This window comes from Crocodylus siamensis, chromosome 4 (assembly GCF_052110815.1).
Source record: "Crocodylus siamensis isolate JL-2025a chromosome 4, ASM5211081v1, whole genome shotgun sequence".
Lineage (NCBI taxonomy): Eukaryota > Metazoa > Chordata > Crocodylia > Crocodylidae > Crocodylus > Crocodylus siamensis.
In genome coordinates, this window is record NC_143398.1 from 111,392,629 (window position 1) to 111,411,625 (window position 18,997).

Genomic DNA, 18,997 nt, shown 5'->3' on the forward strand with positions numbered 1-18,997 from the left:
TATTGCATGCTTTAGTGGCTTAAAGTTTCCTAATAACTGTTTCACAGCTAATCTGATTTTTTCTAACACAAGCACCTTGAATTCCTGGCCAACCCAGAGGGGTTATTTCTTTGTGCTCTATTTGCCATACCTGAAATGAAGCGGTTTTTAGTCCTAGTTTCCACCAGGTGGGAATCCAGCTGACTGATTTTTGTTGCTGCAGGAGTGTGGCAATGAAGCCATGTAAAGGGAATGGAAAACCTGGGAATCAATGAAAACTGTACTTAAATGATTATCTAGAACAGAAGTTGGATATATATGCTCACAGTGTGTATGAGATTAAGTGTGTACCTCCCAAAAGACTCATTGAGCTGCCTTTGTTGTCCTACCTTTTATCCAGAAGTAGAGAGAAATATTCTGATTTTCCTTTTACTTCTGTGACAACAAGATGGAACCCTCTTCCCCCCCCCCCCCCCCCCCCCCCCCCAAATTAGAGCAGCCCTCCTAAAATGATATTTCTAGCAGATTTCTATTGTGGTACCCTATGGAGGGAGCCTTGAGAGAACTTTACTAGTAAGGAACTACCTGGGGTTCATAGATTTCATAGACATTAGGGCTGGAAGGGACCTCAGAAGATCTTTGAGCCCATCCCCCTGCCCCAGGGACAGGACGAAAAAAATATACGTAAAAAAAAAAAAAAAGAGAGCACAGATTTCTTAGGGCTTAATCTTTTTATTGGACCAATTGCATAGTTGGGATAGTTAAACAAACTTTCAAACGCAAAACTTTTCTTCATCATGTCTGACTACTCACCTTAAGAAACCCTTTCTTGAATGTAGTCCAGTACCCCATGATACAGCTTCCTTATCAGCTTCAGCTCAGCTGTTTTGGGATGTGCAACCAAGTTATTGCAGGCCTGCATCTTCTGTTCATCCTAGGTTAGGATCTCCTTTTTTTTTTTTTTTCAAAAATAATATAGACTAGCCTGGACAAGTCTTTGAGGCACTTCTAAACCTTGAAAGACAAGTGATTTAAGGAGGAATGTTTGTATAAGTGGAGGGGACTTGTTCTTCTTGCCAGTGAAGTGACATTTCTCAAATACCTTTCATTAATGGCTGCTTTGATTCTGCTATAGGCTTGATCAGGTCTTTGATTTTTCTTCTTACCACTTCCATAGGGGTCTCTCTAAACATCCCATCAGCTCTAAGTTTATCTGACAGTGTTGCATACAAGGCTACCTTTATGACTTGAAGCTTGCTGGCCCTAGTGCTTGGGAGGTCCAGGCCACAGCTGGGGCCTTTTATTGGTGAGGGTGGTGAACACTAATTCTACAATGGGTGAGGTCCTTTCTTCACTGAAGAATGCTAAGGTATCTGTTCTCTTTGTCTGACAGGAGCACTCCCAAGAGAAGTTTTCCTTTGCATTGTTTCCTTGCTTGTTTTATATTACTGTCAGCCTCGGGTCTTTGGAGCCACTTAATACAATAAAATTGTAGTATTGTATTTGGCTTTAGTATTGTATTTTGAGTCCAGTTTTAATCCTGACAGCTGCTTAAGACTCACTTTCTTCATCCTTTGGTAACCATCTCTTTACTACTTTTTCAAGTCAGGATTTCATATTAACAGTGTCAAAAGTATGGCCTGCTGGTGGGATTCAGTCCATGGTGCCATAGCTTTCAGCTCTGCATGCTGCCTGTGGGTCTTTAGTCTGTAAGCAAGTGTTCAGTCAAGGGCCTGGTGTTCGCAGTATATTTCAAAAGTAGAGTAATGGAACAAATACAAACTGCTTCTTTCCAGTAGATGTGTCTTATCCTTTAAAGGACTAATAACTGTTCATCTTTAATCCCCATAAGTTCTGAGGAAACTTGGTAAGATGCTTAGTCATGGTAGTCCTGGGATGGGTCAGGTACTTCAGGTATTTCAATCTTATTGAGTTTTAATAGTTCTGTCACTCTGCTTGTCTGTCTTCCAAACTGGCTAGATCCTACACCCAAATTTTATTTCATCATTGCCTCTAGCAGCCTGGGAGCTGTCAGTCCTTTGAAATATCTTAATCTAAAACATTCAAAACCTTCTGCTCCAAATCAGGAAAGCCTCAAATAAACTTAAAACAAAGTGGAAGAGGCTTTTTATTTGTGTAGTTTTTTAGATTGGCAGTTTTTCCTGTGTAGTACTAGTTTCAACATTTATTGGGTTATACCACTCTTAAACTTGAACTTTCACTTGGTTCTGTCATGGTCTGTCTAGCAACAATACTTACACATTGCCCTTCTATACAAAGCACTTTTTTTTTCTTTATGGTTAGATTGCTGAAGGGGCCAGTCCAAAGGGTAGAAGAGATTCTGGCCTTCCTCCCTGACTGGGGTATGCTCAAAATTTCTGAATGATGTGAGTAAGTGCAAATCACACTTGGTAGAGACTCCCAAATCTGATGCTTGCTTTTTAGAAAGTTGAATAGCAGGATGGCAACTTCTTGTACTATAAGCAGAAAAATTTCAAAGGACCACTTACTAGTTGTGTAATATATGATGGTTCTCTTTGTATTCAAATAGATGATGAGTAATTAATGCAGGAGAGAAGTGCAGAAAAATTAGGACTACAATCCTTGAGACAAGAATTTTAGTAGTATTCTGTGAAATTTGTCAGAGATGCCAGAATTGCCCTGAAATGGTCATGGTGAACTGAAAACTAGCTTGAGCACACATTTCTGAAGTTTGAAGTCAAGTATCAAATGCTAACCATGCATCGGTGATCTGGGCCTAGGTTTTACAGTCGGGTACTTCTACCCAAGCTTTTTTGCCTCCAGTTGTCTATAGTAGAATGTCCTTGACTAGTTCTTCTCAGAATTGTTGTACAGCTCACTTGCGTTGTGACTTTTTTTTGTTCTTGCTTTCAGCCTTTCCCATCCTGAAATTTGGCCTACGTGCTTTGATACCAAAAAAAAGACAACTTCATATGGATGACAAAAGGTTTTGTTTTCTATATGAAGTATATGGCTTGCCTTCTATACACAAAGCGCATTGGTTTTCCTTTTGGCAAACCAAATAGTTTTCAACACTTAATATTGTGAATACATACCTGGCATGCAGCTACTCAGAGGGTAGAATTGAAGGTGGTTTCTTAGTTTGGTGTAACCAGTTGAGCAGCTTGACTTGCTGAATGCAGCACCTGTGGCATTTTTTAGGATAATGCTAAAAACTGTTGCAAGGGGCTTTAACAGCAATAGCACCAAGCCTCAGCATGTGTTGGTAGCAATCCTGGAAGTACTACCCACTTATGCTGTGCTTTTTCTAGAAGTGGCTGGTCTGGTTAGAACATGCTTGTGGTGGTAAAGGCCTGAAAGATTCATGTGTTTAGGACTCCCAAGTAAATTCTTTAATCCAGGATGCTGCTGGGATCCCAGTAGTCAAGCTGTTACCTGAAGTTGTGCTGTGCTTTTATTGGCCAGAATAAGTATACAGAACACTTTGGTCAAGTATTTCTGGGAATAATCTGTTTTTTAAAGTAGGATGGAAGAGGGAAGATGCTCCCATGAACCAGGAGTCCAGAAATCTGAGCTAAATTCCAGGTTGTGCTAAGTGACTTCAGTCAGAAGTCAGTGTCCACTCTGTAAATCTAAGAGTACTTGTTTCTCTCTCCTAATCTGTGCACTTTAGGTGCTCCCTGTGCTAGCTTTTGACACATTAGTGCAGAACCCTAGTGCACCTGGCTGGAGTCTTTCTGTAATCCATGTAAACAATAGTCTCTTCAATATTTTGCTAACATGTTGCATTTTTTCCAGGTATTTAAAGTGAATGCACCTCTGCCTCCACGTAAAGAGCAGGAAATAAAAGAAGACTCTTCATACTCTGCAGGTTATAACCAGAGTTTTTCTACAGCAAGTACACAAACTCCTCCTCAATGCCAGTTACAGTCTACTCATACTACAGAGCAAAACTCAGTTTCACAAGAAACTTTGCCAACAGGTAAGGAGAACTGCTTGTATATGGCTATATTTTTAGTGTCACTTTAGGTTGCAGAGGGAGTGTCAAACTGATCTGCTAATCAGCTGACTTCTTTCCATGGGTGTATTGAGTAGCTAATGGAAAATCTTTTTTACTGCTTTGTAGTAATTTTATCCATTGTGTCCTTGAATGGAGTAAAATGAGCAAATAAATCTGAATCTTCATGCTATTAATTATACACATGAGTGCAATTAAAAGCTCCAGCTCTCGTAATTTTTGTGAAGAGCGTGACTTGGTTTTTATACCCAGCGAGAGCTAGTAGTCTAAGCCTTTTTTACTGTGGGTTTTTTTTTTTTTAAGTTGAACAAACTGGCTTGAGTAAAAGCAGGAGCAAGCAGCTGTAACTCTGCAGTCTCTTCACAGTAAAACTGCACTTCAAGTTATTAAAAGGTGTTTTGTAAATGATGAGCTACCATATTTACTCAAGTATAAGAGGAGGTTCCCCCAGTCAGTATAGGAGGAGAGGAGAAATGCTTAGTTGTCTTGTATCGACATACAAAGAAACCTAATTAGCTACACTGTTGGTCATTAAACTCCAACCAAAAACAGCATGTGCTCAGCAGTGGAAACCAACTGTGAAGTTGATTTAAATGCAGCCAACACAGATCATGACTATAAAACGCAGGGCCTGTATGGGATAAACATACTGATGCGGAACCTACCGCAAATAAGTTAGTGCAGCCCATCTGAATAAACTGTAGTAGTACCCATTGCATGCAGTCCCCCTTGGCACTGACTCTTCAAGTCATAGTGAGCCACTACATTGCGCACACTTTGATTTCTTTTTCACTCCCACAGTTAAGCTGCACTTTTCTTTCCCATTTCCAGTGATTCCTGTTTCTTCACCAGCCTTAAATATCTGGCAAACATCACCAAAGGGGGCCCCAAAAAATTCGCCCAGTATCCTTGGTGTCTCCTCTCTGTGTGGTGCATATGATTAGTGTCCCCACCCTCCATGAGGTAAAACTGGACTGGGTTGCCCTGTACCTCATCTGCACATACTGTTGGAGGATCACAGGTCTTGTGACTGGAACCAGGTGTTGTCATGAATGGGGAGATAATTAGCACATGGTTCCTTTTGGGGGAGTATCCTAGGGTACATGCATACTGAAGTGCTGAGCTGTGGTGTTACTGTGGCTTGAAATGCTGTGGACTGTCATGTTCCAGCCCAATCAGCTGCCTGATGAATCGTGAGCTTTTTGGCTTTGGACTAATATCATGCATAATTAGTATTATATATAGTTTCATAGCTTCTAGGGTCGGAAGGGACCTGAGTAGATCACCTAGTCTGACCCCCTGCCATGGCAGGAAATAATATTGGGGTCAAACGACCCCAGCAAGATGTTCATCCAACCTCCTCTTAAAACACCCCTAGGGTAGGAGCCAGCACCACCTCTCTTGGGAGTTGGTTCCAGATCCTAGCTGCCCTGACCATGAAGCAGCGCTTCCTGATATCTAGCCTAAACCTACCAGCTTGCCCTCTACCAGCTTGTGACTGTTGTTCCTGGTTACTCCTGGCAGTGCATGGGAAAATAGTGACTCCCCCAATGCCTGCTGATTTTCCCCCCTGACTAGTTTATAACATGTCACTAGGTCCCCCCTCAGCCTTCTCTTTTTGGAGGCTGAACAGGTTCAGGTCCCCTAGCCTCTCCTCATAGGGCCTGCCCTGCTGTCCCCTGATCATGTGAGTGGCCCTCCTCTGGACCCTCTCCATGCTGTCGCCATCCCTCTTGAAGTTCGGCGCCCAGACCTGGACACAGTACCTTAACTGCAGCCTGACCAGTGCCGCATAGAGGGGGAGGATCACCTCTTTGGACCTGCTTGAGATGCATCTGTGGATGCATGACAAGGTACAGTTGGCCTTCTTGACTGCCTCCCCACACTGCTGGCCCATGTTCATCTTGGAGTCAATTATGACTCCAAGATCCTTTTCTGCCTCCGTGCTGACAAGAGGGGAGTTCCCCAACCTGTAGGTATGGTGCTGGTTGTTCCTCCCCAAGTGCATCACCTTGCACTTGTCTGTGTTGAATCCCATCCTATTCACATCCACCCACCTTTGTAACCTGTCCAGGTCTGATTTGTAGCCTGATGCTTCCCTCTAGTGTGCCCACATCTTAGTGTCATCAGCAAATTTGAACAGGGTGCTTTTTACCCCCTCATCTAAATCGCTGATGAAGATGTTCAACAGTGCGGGCCTGAGGACCAAGCCCTGCGGAACTCCACTGCCCACATACTTCCAGGTTGAGAAGGACCCATCCACTACCACCCTCTGGGTGCAGCCCTCCAGCCAGTTGGTGACCCAGTTGACTGTGTGGGCATGGACACCACAGTCCCCCAGTTTCTTGATGAGAACGGGGTGAGAGACAGTGTCGAAAGCCTTCCGGAAGTCCAGGAAGATGATGTCCACTGCTACCCCTCCATCTAATGATCTGGTAATGTGATCATAGAAGGCCACCAAGTTGGTCTGACAGGACCTGCCACTGATGAACCTGTGTTGGTTGCCCCTAAGCATGTAGTCACCTGCTGGCCCCTCATGGATGTGTGCCAGCATAATTTTCTCAAACAGCTTGCCTAGGATTGAGGTAAGACTAACTGGCCTATAGTTTCCTGGGTCCTCCTTCCTGCCTTTTTTGAAGATGCGGGCCATGTTGGCCCTCTTCTAGTCCTCCAGCACCACACCAGAGCACCACGAGTGCTCATAGAGCTGTGCCAGAGGTCCTGCAATGACCTCGGCCAATTCCTTTAGAACTCTAGGATGGAGATCGTCCAGGCCAGCTGACTTGAATACATCCAGCCCCTCCAGAAGCTCCCTAACTAGTTCCTCGCTAACCTGTGGCCCAGGTGTGCCTCCCCTGGGGCCCGAAGGGGGCCCAGCAGGGAGGTGGCTGTTCTGGTCCCTGCTTAGGAAGACGGAGGCAAAGAAATCGTTAAACATGTTAGCCTTGTTGTCTGGTGTGATTGACCAAATTTCCCAACGTGTCCTGCAAGGGCCCCACATTACTCGGGACCTTCTTTTTGCCCCCTATGTATTTAAAGAAAGACTTCTTATTGTCCTTAATCTGGGAAGCTAGCCCTAATTCCATCTCTGCCTTGGCCTTCCTAACTGCTCCTTATATCCCTGAGCGACTGCAGAATAGTCATCCCTGGTGATGACCCCTTTTTCCCATATGTAGGTACAAAAAAAGTGCTGCTTAAGTGTGGTTGTGGCAAATTTGTACCAACTTGCAGCAGTTTCAAAAGAAGTAAAATGCATCAATTCTAGATGAGTACTCAGAGTAACTTGTCTGTGCCCGTTTTAGACTACAGGGATATTTATTTCAAAGTCACACTCTTCAGATTTACCCCTCACTTCATGTGGTCAGGAAGATCAGGGTCTGACAGTAAGGGAGGGGGAAGAAGTTGGAAGTACAGTGTGGAAGCTAGACAAATGGATATACAGTGTAGAATCTGGTTTCAGTCAAGTTAATGAGAATTCCGCCATAAATCCGATTTGGGCAAAGACAAAGATGCTGTAGTATTACATTCATTAAGGGACCAATAAAATATGGTTTAAGCACCATGCTCTTATCTTGTGAGCCAGCAACAAATGTGAGGCAGAAAGAGGCTTTAATTTCTGAGTCTAAACACTTTTTAAGCAAGGGGGCTTAAACCTCTTGCCTACAAAGCTATGGTATCTGTCCTGAAAGGTTCCCCACAGGTCAGGAAAACTTGATGGCGGGGAACCCTGAAAACTAATACTGCCACCGTTCCCCACTACCAGACTTCCCAAACCCTTTGAGAGTGAGCTGAGCTGGGCCAAACCCTCTTCCCCATACAGGTCCTGGCTGCAGTCTGACCCTTTTCCCTGTGGCTGGATGAGGCCAGACAGCACCTGCTCCAAGCACAACATTGGGATCATAGGCCAGATCTAGTCTGTGGACAGACTGGATACTACCTATCTGGCTTGCCAGGGCAAAAAATTGAGCACTACTGCTCTAAGCTAAAAGACTAAATGGGAGCTGATTGTCTATCTAAAAATCTGCTAAGTACTAATATCCCCAGCCACTTAAAAGACCTGGACAGGTTACAGGGGTGAGCAAATGACAATAGGATGGGATTCAATACTGACAAGTGCAGGGTGCTGCACTTGGGCCGTAGGAACCAGCAGCATACCTATAGGCTGGGAAATCCCTTCTCAAAAGCACAGTAGCAAAAAGATCTTGGAGTCATTAACTCCAAGATGAACATGGGTCGACAATGCAAGAACATGGTCAGTAGGGCTAACTGTACCTTGTCATGCATCAACAGATGCATCATAAGCAGAGCCAAGGAGGTGATCCTCCCCCTCCATGCGATACTGGTCAGGCTGCAGTTGGAGTACTGTGTCCAGTTCTGGGCACTGCACTTCAGGAGGGATGTGGACAGCATTGAGGGTCCAAAGGAGGGCCACTTGCATGATCTGAGGACAGCAGGGCAAACCCTATGAGAGGCTACGAGACATTAACCTGTTCAGCCTTCACAAGAGAAGGCTGAGGGGGGACCAGTGGGGTTTGGGAGAGACCTTGTTCCCCCAAGCACCTCCTGAAGTAACAAGGAATAATGGCCATAAGTTGCTAGAGAGTAGATTCAGACTAGACATTAGAATGCACTACATCAGTCAGGGGGGGCTAGGATCTGGAACCAACTTCCAAGGGAAGTGGTGATGGCTCCTACCCTGGGGGTCTTTTAAAAGGAGGCTTGACATTTACTTGGCTGGGGTCACTTAAGCCCAGTTTTATGTCCTGCCCAGAGCAGGGGGTTGGACTAGAAGATCTACAAGGTCCCTTCTGACCCTACACATGAATCTGTGAAATCTTTTTTAAAAAAAAAAAAGGAAAAAAAAAGAAGTCATGAACACAATCCACAAACAAGGGGGAACTTTGGTACTGTGCTGCCTTTTTTATTCTCTCCCATTCCCCCCCCCCATGCTATCTAATGTGGGTTTCTGCTTTCAGCTCAGTTTAAGTTTAGAGGACTGATGTAGGGTATTATGCCATGTAATCCTTTTGCAGTCCTAAAATCATTCCAGTAACACCAGTGATTCATAGTAAAAATGTCTGTACATTAAAGTGTTTTTCATAGTTTGGCTACACAGTTTCTGAAGCATTTTTAATGGTGATCTATCAGTACCAGGAAACTCTTAGCAGGAATGCTTGCTACTAGCAATGTAGGGCTTGCACCAGGTGGAATTGACTTGACTTTAAAGGAAACTGGGCTTGCTGTACGTTATCCAGATTACCTTCCTCAGCACAGGAGCTCAACACTGACTGAAGGTCAAAGTGTATACACGGTATATTCTACAAGAGTGGTCGGGGTTCAGGCTTCTATTCCATGAGCTGCTCATTGTTCAAAAAGTGGATAAACTTGACCTACTGAATATAATCCATTCTGTCCTGTTGTATATTATGTTTTTCCCCCTGCATATTTGTGCAGTATAGATTGATCCCAATTTTCTGAGTGAGGGTTTAGCAGTATAGTACTAGTGCTGCCTACATTAGGTCAGTGGGGAGAAAGCATGGATCAGCCTTCTGTAGAGTTAATGAAAAGAACTCTCTGGGACTGGAAATAAAATAAAACTGCTTAGTGGTTTAAGGGTAACCAAATCCAACTTTAAGCTTTTAGTACAGAGAACTTCTGAAGTAAATGCTGTAATGAATTGCTATATCTAAACTTTAAATTCATCTGTGCTTTTTGTCTTAAGCAGTTAATTATCAGCCTGATGGAGTTGTTCCTGTCAGCAATGGTAGTCTTGCCTTTTACCCAGCACAGACTAATGTTATCCCCAGACCTGCTCAGCCTTATCTCAATAGTCGTGGGTCTGCTAGAGGATCTACCAGAGGTGGGAGATCACTAGCCAATTCATACCGCTCCCCTGGTGGATACAAAGGTATGTATATTCTTTATTTAACCTACTTATGGAAAGGATAAATTCCTGTGGAGGTAGGGGAATATAGAAGTAGGAGGAAAAATTTTGTATGCCAAAAGAAACCAGTACAGTATATGCTAATGATGAAAAATGTCTCGCATTCAAAAGCTTGCTTAACTCTATTCCACTTATGCTGTTGATTCAATAAAAGATATTGCCCTAAATTCCTCTTGCAATGTTTCATTTAGCATTTCTAGTAATGGGTAGCAGAGTACTTTAAAGGGGACATTGGAGCTTGCCACACAGCAGACTAGAGCAAAACTGTTGGACTAATTCTGTGGTGAAGGTTAACATACTCTTATGGCTAAAATCTAGGAGTGAGATGTAAAGGTTCATGGGCAATAAACTGGTTCAGTCTTGTTAGTACACCCAGTACCTGTTTCTCAAATCCTGTCTCTGACTTGACAAACAATACATTCATGAAACCCCAGTTCTGTCTGCTAGTTGAGTTTAAGTTGGCCTCTCCTGTGTATGCCTTACCTCTTTTTTACAGATGTATCCTTTTCTGGGTGTGGCCCCACTCCCATTTGTATTTTGGTACTTCCTCTTGAACCTTTTCAAATTCTCGCTCTTTCATTTTCTAGCTTCAGGTACTTTCTACTCGAAGGGATGTGGGAATATGGATGTCTCCCATATCTCTTGAGGCAGAGGGGAAACTCCCTTTTCAGAATTTTATAGTGAGGTTGATGGTAAAGCAACATGTTCCCTATCCTGGTTCTGTTGGCCTTTGGTAGCAACCACAAATGTAGAGGGAGAAGAGGCTCAGCAGCAGTGACAGAGTGGGGGTTCATGTGGTGACTCATTTGACTGAGATTAGTGAGCCACCTATTTTGGTAATGAAGGCAGGGAGAACAAAGTATAGGAGGGGCTATACTGGGTCTGTCTGCAATCAAACTTCTTCCTGATAAGTTTTAAAGTAGTTGCAAATTGGTGGCTGTTTAAAATGGTGGCAAGAACTGGAGGAGAAGGTCTGCTTTTGGGCCAGTTCTAGCCTGAAGGGTATTTAGTACCTTAACTAGAGCATGGCCCTATAAGGGGTTGGCACAATGGGCACCTTGTTCAGTCTCCTGAAGCACAATAAATCGCACATTTCTAATCTGCTTGAAAGGCTGACTCCTCTGTAGCTGTTCTGAAGGAGCCTATTGAGGTCCTGGTATTGCTTTGCTTTTGCTGTTACCAGTACCTGATTGTGCTCATTTATAAACGAGCATCAATGTAGTAGCAGTACCTAAACGTTTTAATAAAACAATTGCAGCGCTTGTATCAGTATAACTTCCTTAGCGTTAGGTGTATAGAAAGGATTAAAATCCTGCACCTCTGACAACACACCCTTTCTTTTATGGGAAGACTAGTGTTGACTGTAACACCTAGACATGGGAGTATTTTTATCGTATTATGAACTAAGACTAACGTCTTTTTTTTTTTTTTAAATTTCTGTATTTAGGATAAATTTAAAATTTAAAATGTGCTATTAAAGAACTGGAATTCAGATGTCAAAAATGTTAGGCAATTCTTTGAATTCAAAACTAAGCTGTTCTGAAATGGTAAGGAGTAAACTATGTAGGCATTTTCATAAACTGCTTTAAAATTGAACTGATGCCTAAAAGGAAGAAAATGTTATTTTGATCCTAGAATGGTAAACTGATTTCTTTTTAATTTTAAGTCCTGTATTTGAATAGGTTTTGATGCTTACAGAGGATCACCTTCCATAGTTAATGGTAACTATGGCCAGCTGCAGTTCCCCAGTAGAGATTATTCTGGAATACCATATTCTCAGAAGGTAAGGGTTGACTTTGCCTTTCAGTAGCTTCCTGCACAGTGAAGCTCTCCAGTCATGGCTTGGTTGCTTTAGTGTTTAAATGAGAAACTGGTAGGTTTGCTCCCAAGCTACATTTATTGGAATGTCATGGGAGACAGCATCAAAAGCCTTGCTGAAGTCCAAATGCATCACATTCACTAACTTTTTTTTTCCTTCCTTCCCCACAAATCAAAGCTCATCACCTTGTTAATAGGAGAAGGGCAGGTTGGTCAAGCATGACTTGCTCCTGGCTGTTCCTGATCACCTTCTCTAAATGCTCAGAAATAGACTCCCTGATAACCTGAAAAAGGTCATGGAGCATGTTTGAAGGTCAGACTAACTGGCCTGTAGTTCCCAGAAGCATCTTCTTTCCTCTCCTTTCCTTTCTTATAGATGGGCACTATTTTGCCCTTTGCCAAAGAGTGTTGCTGTTGAGCTAGGCCTATCTCTTGCTGCACTTACTTTTTTTTGCCTCAGAATAGCCAACCTTTGAATTTTTTAATATTGCTTCCCCACAGTACAGCCAGTTCTCCTGGACTCCTGTTTCCCCTCAACTTACCTCCTGTAGCAGCCTACCCACTAGTTCCCTTGGTTTGTTACTCTGCTTTTTCTGCTGCTCTGCTCTTTCCTATTCATAGGATCTTGAACTGTCAGGTTTATGGTCACTGTCATCTTTTGACCTCAAGTCTCTGATTTTTCTCCTTAGTTTTGTGAGCAGCAAACTGAGAAAATCCTCTTTGCCAAACTGGCTTCTCCATTTTCTCTGTGTTTACCAAAAAATTGCTGCTGAAGCTCTAAACATGCTGCACTGCCTGTCCACTGTTTATTCTCCTAGTGGATGTCATGGTAACTGATTTTGCTAAGAGCACCAGGTCCTGTAGTTTGTTTTTTAGATGTCAGATGTTTGTTGAGGTAGCTTTTTGTTCTCCCCTGGTTCAGTGATTTTTATAACACTCCCACCGGAGAGACTTTTACCTTGGGTAGAGCTTATTGACCTTCTGAAGTTACTTCTAGCTATGTTTTACCTGATTCTCAAAGGTCAAGGCTTACCATACCATACAGACTATCAGAAGCAGATGAGAGGACGAGTTGGTGCCTGTGTGAGGTGTCACTGTTTTATGCTTCTTTAATTGCTGTTTTAAAACTTTGTACTCTGCTATGATAAGCCTGGCTGCTTTAGTCTGTGGTGGAAGGGACTGAAGAATTCGTCGGAATAAGTGAAAGTCTTATGTCTAGGCTTACTTCCCTGTGAATTTTCCCCATAGGAATTTCTGTTTGATGTTGGAACATAGCTATTCCAGGCTGGATGGTGTTAAATGTTTCTGGTCATAAACTAGTCAGGGTTGACTGATCTATAATTGCAAGATTTTGTGGGAGAATGATTCCAAATCGGTCTGAATTGAAATTTCAGAGATAAGGGACTGCTTTATAGGTGAGTACCTAGGAGTGTTGTCCTCTGGACACACTGATCCTACTTGGATGTTGAAGGGCTAGAAATTATCTAGTCAAGATGCCCATGAACACTTTTTTTTTTTTTTTTTTTTTACCAAGTCTTGCCATTACTGTTTCTCTCTCCATTTGGAAATGGCTATTGATGCATTGACTTGGACAAGAAAGGACCTTTAAGTCCTTAGTTTAGCCATCTGTCCATCAAAGGCCACTAAATGTCACCCTTGTGCTGCAGTAATTTGACACAAGTAAAATCTGAATAAAACTTCCCAGATGTTGAGCTGGAGAATCTTCTTGACATATCTTGATTAGCCAGCTCTTGATCTATTTAACAGGCCCTATATAGTGATGATTTTTTGTCAGTTGGCATCTCCATGCAGTACCAAGATGCACACTTCAGAAAAGTCTCTGTGGCTTGTTTTTACTAGCTGAATGCATCAAGCATGACTTTCACTTCAGAAGGATGCTGTAAAGAATAAAAGCGTGTGGCATTCAAGTGGCTTCTGTTTCTCTTACCTTTCTAGCTGTTTACTGGTGGTAGTAGTCATCCCACTCACTCTTTTAAATAGTGGCATAACATTAAGTCATTCTCATCTTCTGGAAATTCCCTAGTATTCAAAGACTAGGTTGAGCCTAGCAGGTCTAAGACTGTCAGCAGTCCTTGGGAATGATTGTCCAGGAATGTGTGGTGTTGGCTTGTTTTTTGTCAGCTTTTTTTTAATTCTTGCTCAATAGATGTCTAGCTTTCTCCATTTTAAAAAAATCTATAATCTTCAGGTTATCATGGTACACTCCAAAATATTCCAAACCCCGGGTGGCAGTGGATACATGCACTTCACAATCTCAGTCTTGCATCACTGTTGGGATTTGTTGGTAGTATGAGAACTACCTATATAAACTGCTTTCCCCTTCTGTTTCATGTTTTTCAGTGAGGGTGAAAGCAGCAATTACAGTAAAAATAATTTTAACTAAGGTTTTCCACCGTGAGCTGTAGAATCATGGTGGTCTCTGATCTAAATCCTGTAAGATTTAGACTTTCATTTGGCTAAACTTCTCCTTCCAGGAGATTTTGGAAAAAGGAGTCTTTCTGCTATGTATCTTCATTTTTGAGGTTGTCCTGTTTGTGTAAAGTATAATTTAGTTAATTAATGCCTGGGGACTACTTGTTCTAAGGGCATGTCTCTCTTGTGCCCCAAACAGTCCATGTTGATCCATCAGGACTATCTGCTAAACCAAAAGCAGTATAGCAGCATTCATATGGTACTGTAGCAGGGTCAAATAGCACTGTTGATGTCATAAGGAAGCCTATAGTAGTTACAAAAGCTAATAGTATGCAAAATCTTTTTTCTAACTTACTTTACTATTGACTCTGTAATATTAGTAGTACATTTTCCAAGTAGAAAGCCCCAAAACACTTTTTTTTTTTTATTTCTAAAAGCATTAAAGAGGTGCTTTAGGGGCTAACATCTCTTGTCTAGATCAAGGGGTTAGCAACCTATGGTCTGCAAAGCCATAAGGTCTAGCCAACAGAGCTGGTGCTTTGCACCATGTTGTATTGTGCTGTGATGAGGTGGCAAGGAGCTTTCACTTGCCGTGTCACTGGGGAGCAGTAGGGAGAAATATGGTGGTGGCTGGTCTTAGCTCTGGCCCACCTCAGACCTGAGCTATCTTGTCCTGCCACTAGAAAAGTTTACTGACTGCTGGCTTAGACTAATGACTCAGCCAGGGTACACTGCATATTGGGATATTTTAATAATCGTAAATGTTGCCTTTGCAATAAGCTCAACAAAAAAGGAATAGAATGAGATTTGGGGGGGGGAGGGAAGAGACAAATGAGGCAGACACACAGACACAGAACCAGATGCATAGGCACATGGAGCTGGGCTCCTGGGCCACTGGACAAAGTCTGCTCTGAGGCAGGCATGTACCCCGCTAGTATAGAGTTAATGCTGGAGCCCAGAGCAGATGTTTGCATCCTCCCAGCTGCAGCCAGCCCAGGCTCTGGGTAGCTGCAGCCAGCCCAGGCTCTGGGTAGCTGCAGCCAGCCCAGGCTCCCATGCCTTGCTTGGCGCACATACTGGAGGTTGGTGACCCTTGAGCTAGATCAATACTTAAGGTCCTCCTTTAACTAGAGTCCAGAGCAAATGGGAAGCTTGCTAGGGAGTTGTCTGTGTGTTATGGTCACTGTAAGCTTGGTGAAAAGAAACAGGCTATTGGGGGGGGGGGGGGGGGGGGGGGGGGGGGGGAAGGGGACTTTTTTGGGACCAGGAAGCAACCAACGGGCACCTTCAGGGAAGTTTGCTGCAGAACTTTTGCTTGGAGAAGGGCATATGGCGGGTAGGCAGTGGATTTAAGAGACTCGGAGATGGCTGGAGGACATTGAAATACTAGAGCCACTGCCTGCTCTTGCTCTTCTTGCATCTGAAGCTTGTGCAGGCAGGCCGGCTCACTGTTGAAGCTTCCACCTAGGCCCTAGTTTGGTGCTGTGGCCATCCAGTGATAGTAAGATGGAGTGCCTGCAGTGTGAATGCAGTGCCCTGGTGGTGTCCCTCAGGGAGCAGGCAAGAGAGCTACAAAAGGAAGTGGCGAGGCTCCAAAGTGTCCTCAGCCATGAGATGTTCATAGATTTTGATGCTGGAGTTAGACTCTTCAGGACTGTAGAGGACGGACTGCTAGAGGCAGTGCTGGAGAAGGAAAGGGATATGGACTCCCAGGAAGGTAGAAGCTTGTTGCCAGAGGCCACAAGCAAAAGTCTTCATTCCCACCTGCAGTGGCTTGCTCAGAGAACAGACATGGAGCCCTAGCAACAGAAGAGGAGGAGCATGTTCTGTCAGCGGAAGAGGCCAGGCCTCCCCAAGGTTGGGAGGATCAAGACAACTGCCACTAAGAGGAAGCAATGGCTAATGGTGGCTGGTGACTCTTTTTTTTTTCTGCAGGGAACAGAGGCATCCAACAGCTGACCTGACCGGTTGTCTCAGGAGGTCGTCTACTTGCCTGGATCTGAGATGTCATAGCTAGATGACTCTCAGTACTTCTTCTCTCTACTACTTAATGCTGCTTATTTACATGGGGATCAGTTAATACTGCCAATGGGGACCCTTAGCCGATCAAAGGGACTGGCTACAGGGCTCTGGGTGTAGGGGCAGGGGAGGGTGTGCAGGTGGCATTCTCCTCGATCCTTCCAGTCAAGGGGAAGGGCCCAGGCAGGAGTGAATGCATTCTGCAGATCAGTACCTGCTGTACAGATGGTGTTGCCAGCAGGACTTTGACTTTAACCATGGGATGTTCTTCCAAGAAGGATTGCTAGAAAGATGGAAGAGCACTTCACAGATGGATTGCCACCTAAGAAGGAAGAGCATCTTCACAGATAGGCTCACTAACCTAGTGAGGAGGGCTTTAAACTTGGTTTGCTGGGGGATTGAGATCAAAGCCCTGAGGTAAGCGTGGAAGCAAATCACTTGGAAGGAAGCACCAGCAGATGGGGCAGGGGGGCTCTTCATTCTTCCTGAGGAAGTAGGGCAATTGGCTAGTCACCTTGGGTGTCTCTGTGAACGCATGGAGCCTAGCAGGAAGGATTGGAGTCCTTGCACAGTCATGGAATTATGATGTGATTTGAAGCTATAGACTTGGTGTGATTAGCTTGCATGACTGGAGTATGGTCCTGAATTGGTGTGAACTGTTCAAGAAGGACAGGCAGGGGAGAAGAGTTGCTTCTTATGTTAAAGAGCTGTATGGTTGCTCAGAGCTCCAGTATGAAACTGGCAATAGGCCTGTGGAAAGTCCCTGGGTTAGGGTCAGGGGAGAGAAACAAGGGTAACATTGTGGGTGTCTGCTATAGCCCACCAAACCAGGAGGGTGAGATGAATGAGGTGTTCTTCAAATAGCTAGTACATGGCAACTTGGACAGCAGCAGCTATGAAAGATTGAGTTCAGGATCCTGAAGAAAGAAGAAAAGCAGAATAAGGACGCTGGACTTCAGAAAAGCAGACTTTGATGCGTTTTTAGGGAACTAATAGGCAAGGTCACCTGGAAGGCCAGTTTAAGGGGGAAAGGAGTCCAGGAGACCTAGTTTTAATTTTAAAGAAACCTTACTTGGGGTACAGGAACAAATTATTCTGACATGCAGGAAGATTAGGAAGGATAGCAGAAGATCAGCTTGGCTTTACCAGGAACATTTTAGTGAGCTAAAACACAAAAAGGAAGCTCTCAGCTTACACTTGTTGTAAATGATTGTTCAGGCATGCAGGGGTGAAATTAAGAAGGCCAAAGAACAATTCAAGTTGCAGCTAGCAAGGGATGTAAAGGTTAATGAGAAGGGTTTCTACAATTGTTAGTAACAAGAAAATTGGCAAAGAGTGGGTCCCTTACTAAATGGGGAAGGCAATCTAGAGACAGGGTGCGGAAAGGCTGATGTACCTTTTTTACCTTGGCCCTTGCAGGTAAGGTCAGCTCCCAGGCCCTGGCACCTGGCACCACAGTTTGGGGAGGAGGTGAGCAGCCAACAGTGAAAGAACAGGTTGGGGACCATTTAGAAAAGCTGGAAATATCACATCCAGTCCCGTGGACTTTTATGCACCCAAAGGTGCTGAGGGGGCTGGCTATTGTGATTGCAGAATCACTGCTCGTTGTCTCTGAAAATTTTATGGAAATTGGGAAATGTCCTGGATGGTTGGAAAAGGGCAGATATAGTGCTCATCTTGAAGGAGAAGGATCCAGGGCACTACTGATCAATCAGCCTTACCTCAGTGCCTAGAAAAATGGTCTAGTAGGTCTTCAAAGAATCCATTTCTAAGCACTTGGAGAAGGTGATTTAGGAACAGTCAGCATGGGTTCATCAAGGGCAAGTCATGCCTGATTAACCTGATTGCTTTCTGTGATGAGGTGACTGGCTCGGGATGTGGGGCAAGCAGTGGACACTATTACACTTTGACTTTAGCAAGGCTTGTTATGGTTTCCCATGATGCTTTTTCAAGCCAGCTAAGAAAGTATGGATTGCGTGAATGCACTCTAAGGTGAATAGAAAACTAGCTGGATCATCAGGCTGAAGGGTAGTGAACTTTGGCTTGCTGTCTAGTTGGCAGCTGGCTTCAAATAGTGCGCCCAGGGTTGGTCCTGGTGCTGGTTTTTTTCAATAGCTTCATCAGTGGGATGGAGTGCACCCTTGGCAAGTTTTCAGATGGACACCAAGTTGGATGGGAGTAGTAGATACGGTGGAGGTTAGGTCTAAGATTCAGAGAGCTCTCCAAACTGGAGGATTGGACACAAAAAAAACTGAGGCTCAGTAAGGGCAAGTAAAAAGTCCTGCACTTAGAATAGAACAGTCCCATACACCAGTACAGACTGGCTAAGCAGTAGCTCGGCGGAAAAGGACCTAGAAGTTGTGGACAGTAAGCAGTGTGGCGGAATGCCATTTCTGTCTCTTCCCCAAACTCTGCTATCTGACAGTTTGGTTACCATGGTCATTGCAGGCACTTCTGGCCTCATCAGCTTCAGGTAACCCTGAGTTGGATATGTTCCAGAGTGGGGGGGGGAGGGAGGAACCAGCTTTCTCTGCCTATGTGACCTCCCAACATTCCTGGATGGGAGCTTAAACTCCCTATTGTTCTAAGCAATGCCATTATGACAGGGAGGGGGCTAGAGACTCTACCCAGCAACCAGTGATGCATTTCAAATTGGTTGGCTAGCAGCCAACAGTTGCTGGCCTTGGATCAGGTAAATGTGGTCATAAGATCTATATAAGTTAAGGACTGTCCAGGAGGAGGGGCACTAGCCATGATGAAACCTGTCAGAGAAGCTGGATTGTCTGTACCTCGCTCTCTCTTAA

The 18,997-nt window shown here is 44.0% G+C and overlaps 1 protein-coding gene across 8 annotated transcripts in view; it reads left to right on the forward strand.

Moving 5' to 3' along the window:
• CAPRIN2 (caprin family member 2) overlaps positions 1-18,997 on the forward strand; it is a 65,126-nt gene that overhangs the window by 39,833 nt on the left and 6,296 nt on the right. For 5 of the 8 annotated variants that reach the window (XM_090043357.1, XM_090043360.1, XM_090043356.1 and 2 more), the window contains 3 exons: positions 3,760-3,943; positions 9,702-9,887; positions 11,606-11,706. In XM_090043357.1, coding sequence (XP_089899483.1) covers positions 3,760-3,943; positions 9,702-9,887; positions 11,606-11,706 — 471 coding nt within the window. Of the gene's footprint in view, positions 1-3,759; positions 3,944-9,701; positions 9,888-11,589; positions 11,708-18,997 lie in introns of those variants that run through there. The other 3 variants (XM_090043358.1, XM_090043364.1, XM_090043362.1) reach the window with 2 other exon arrangements.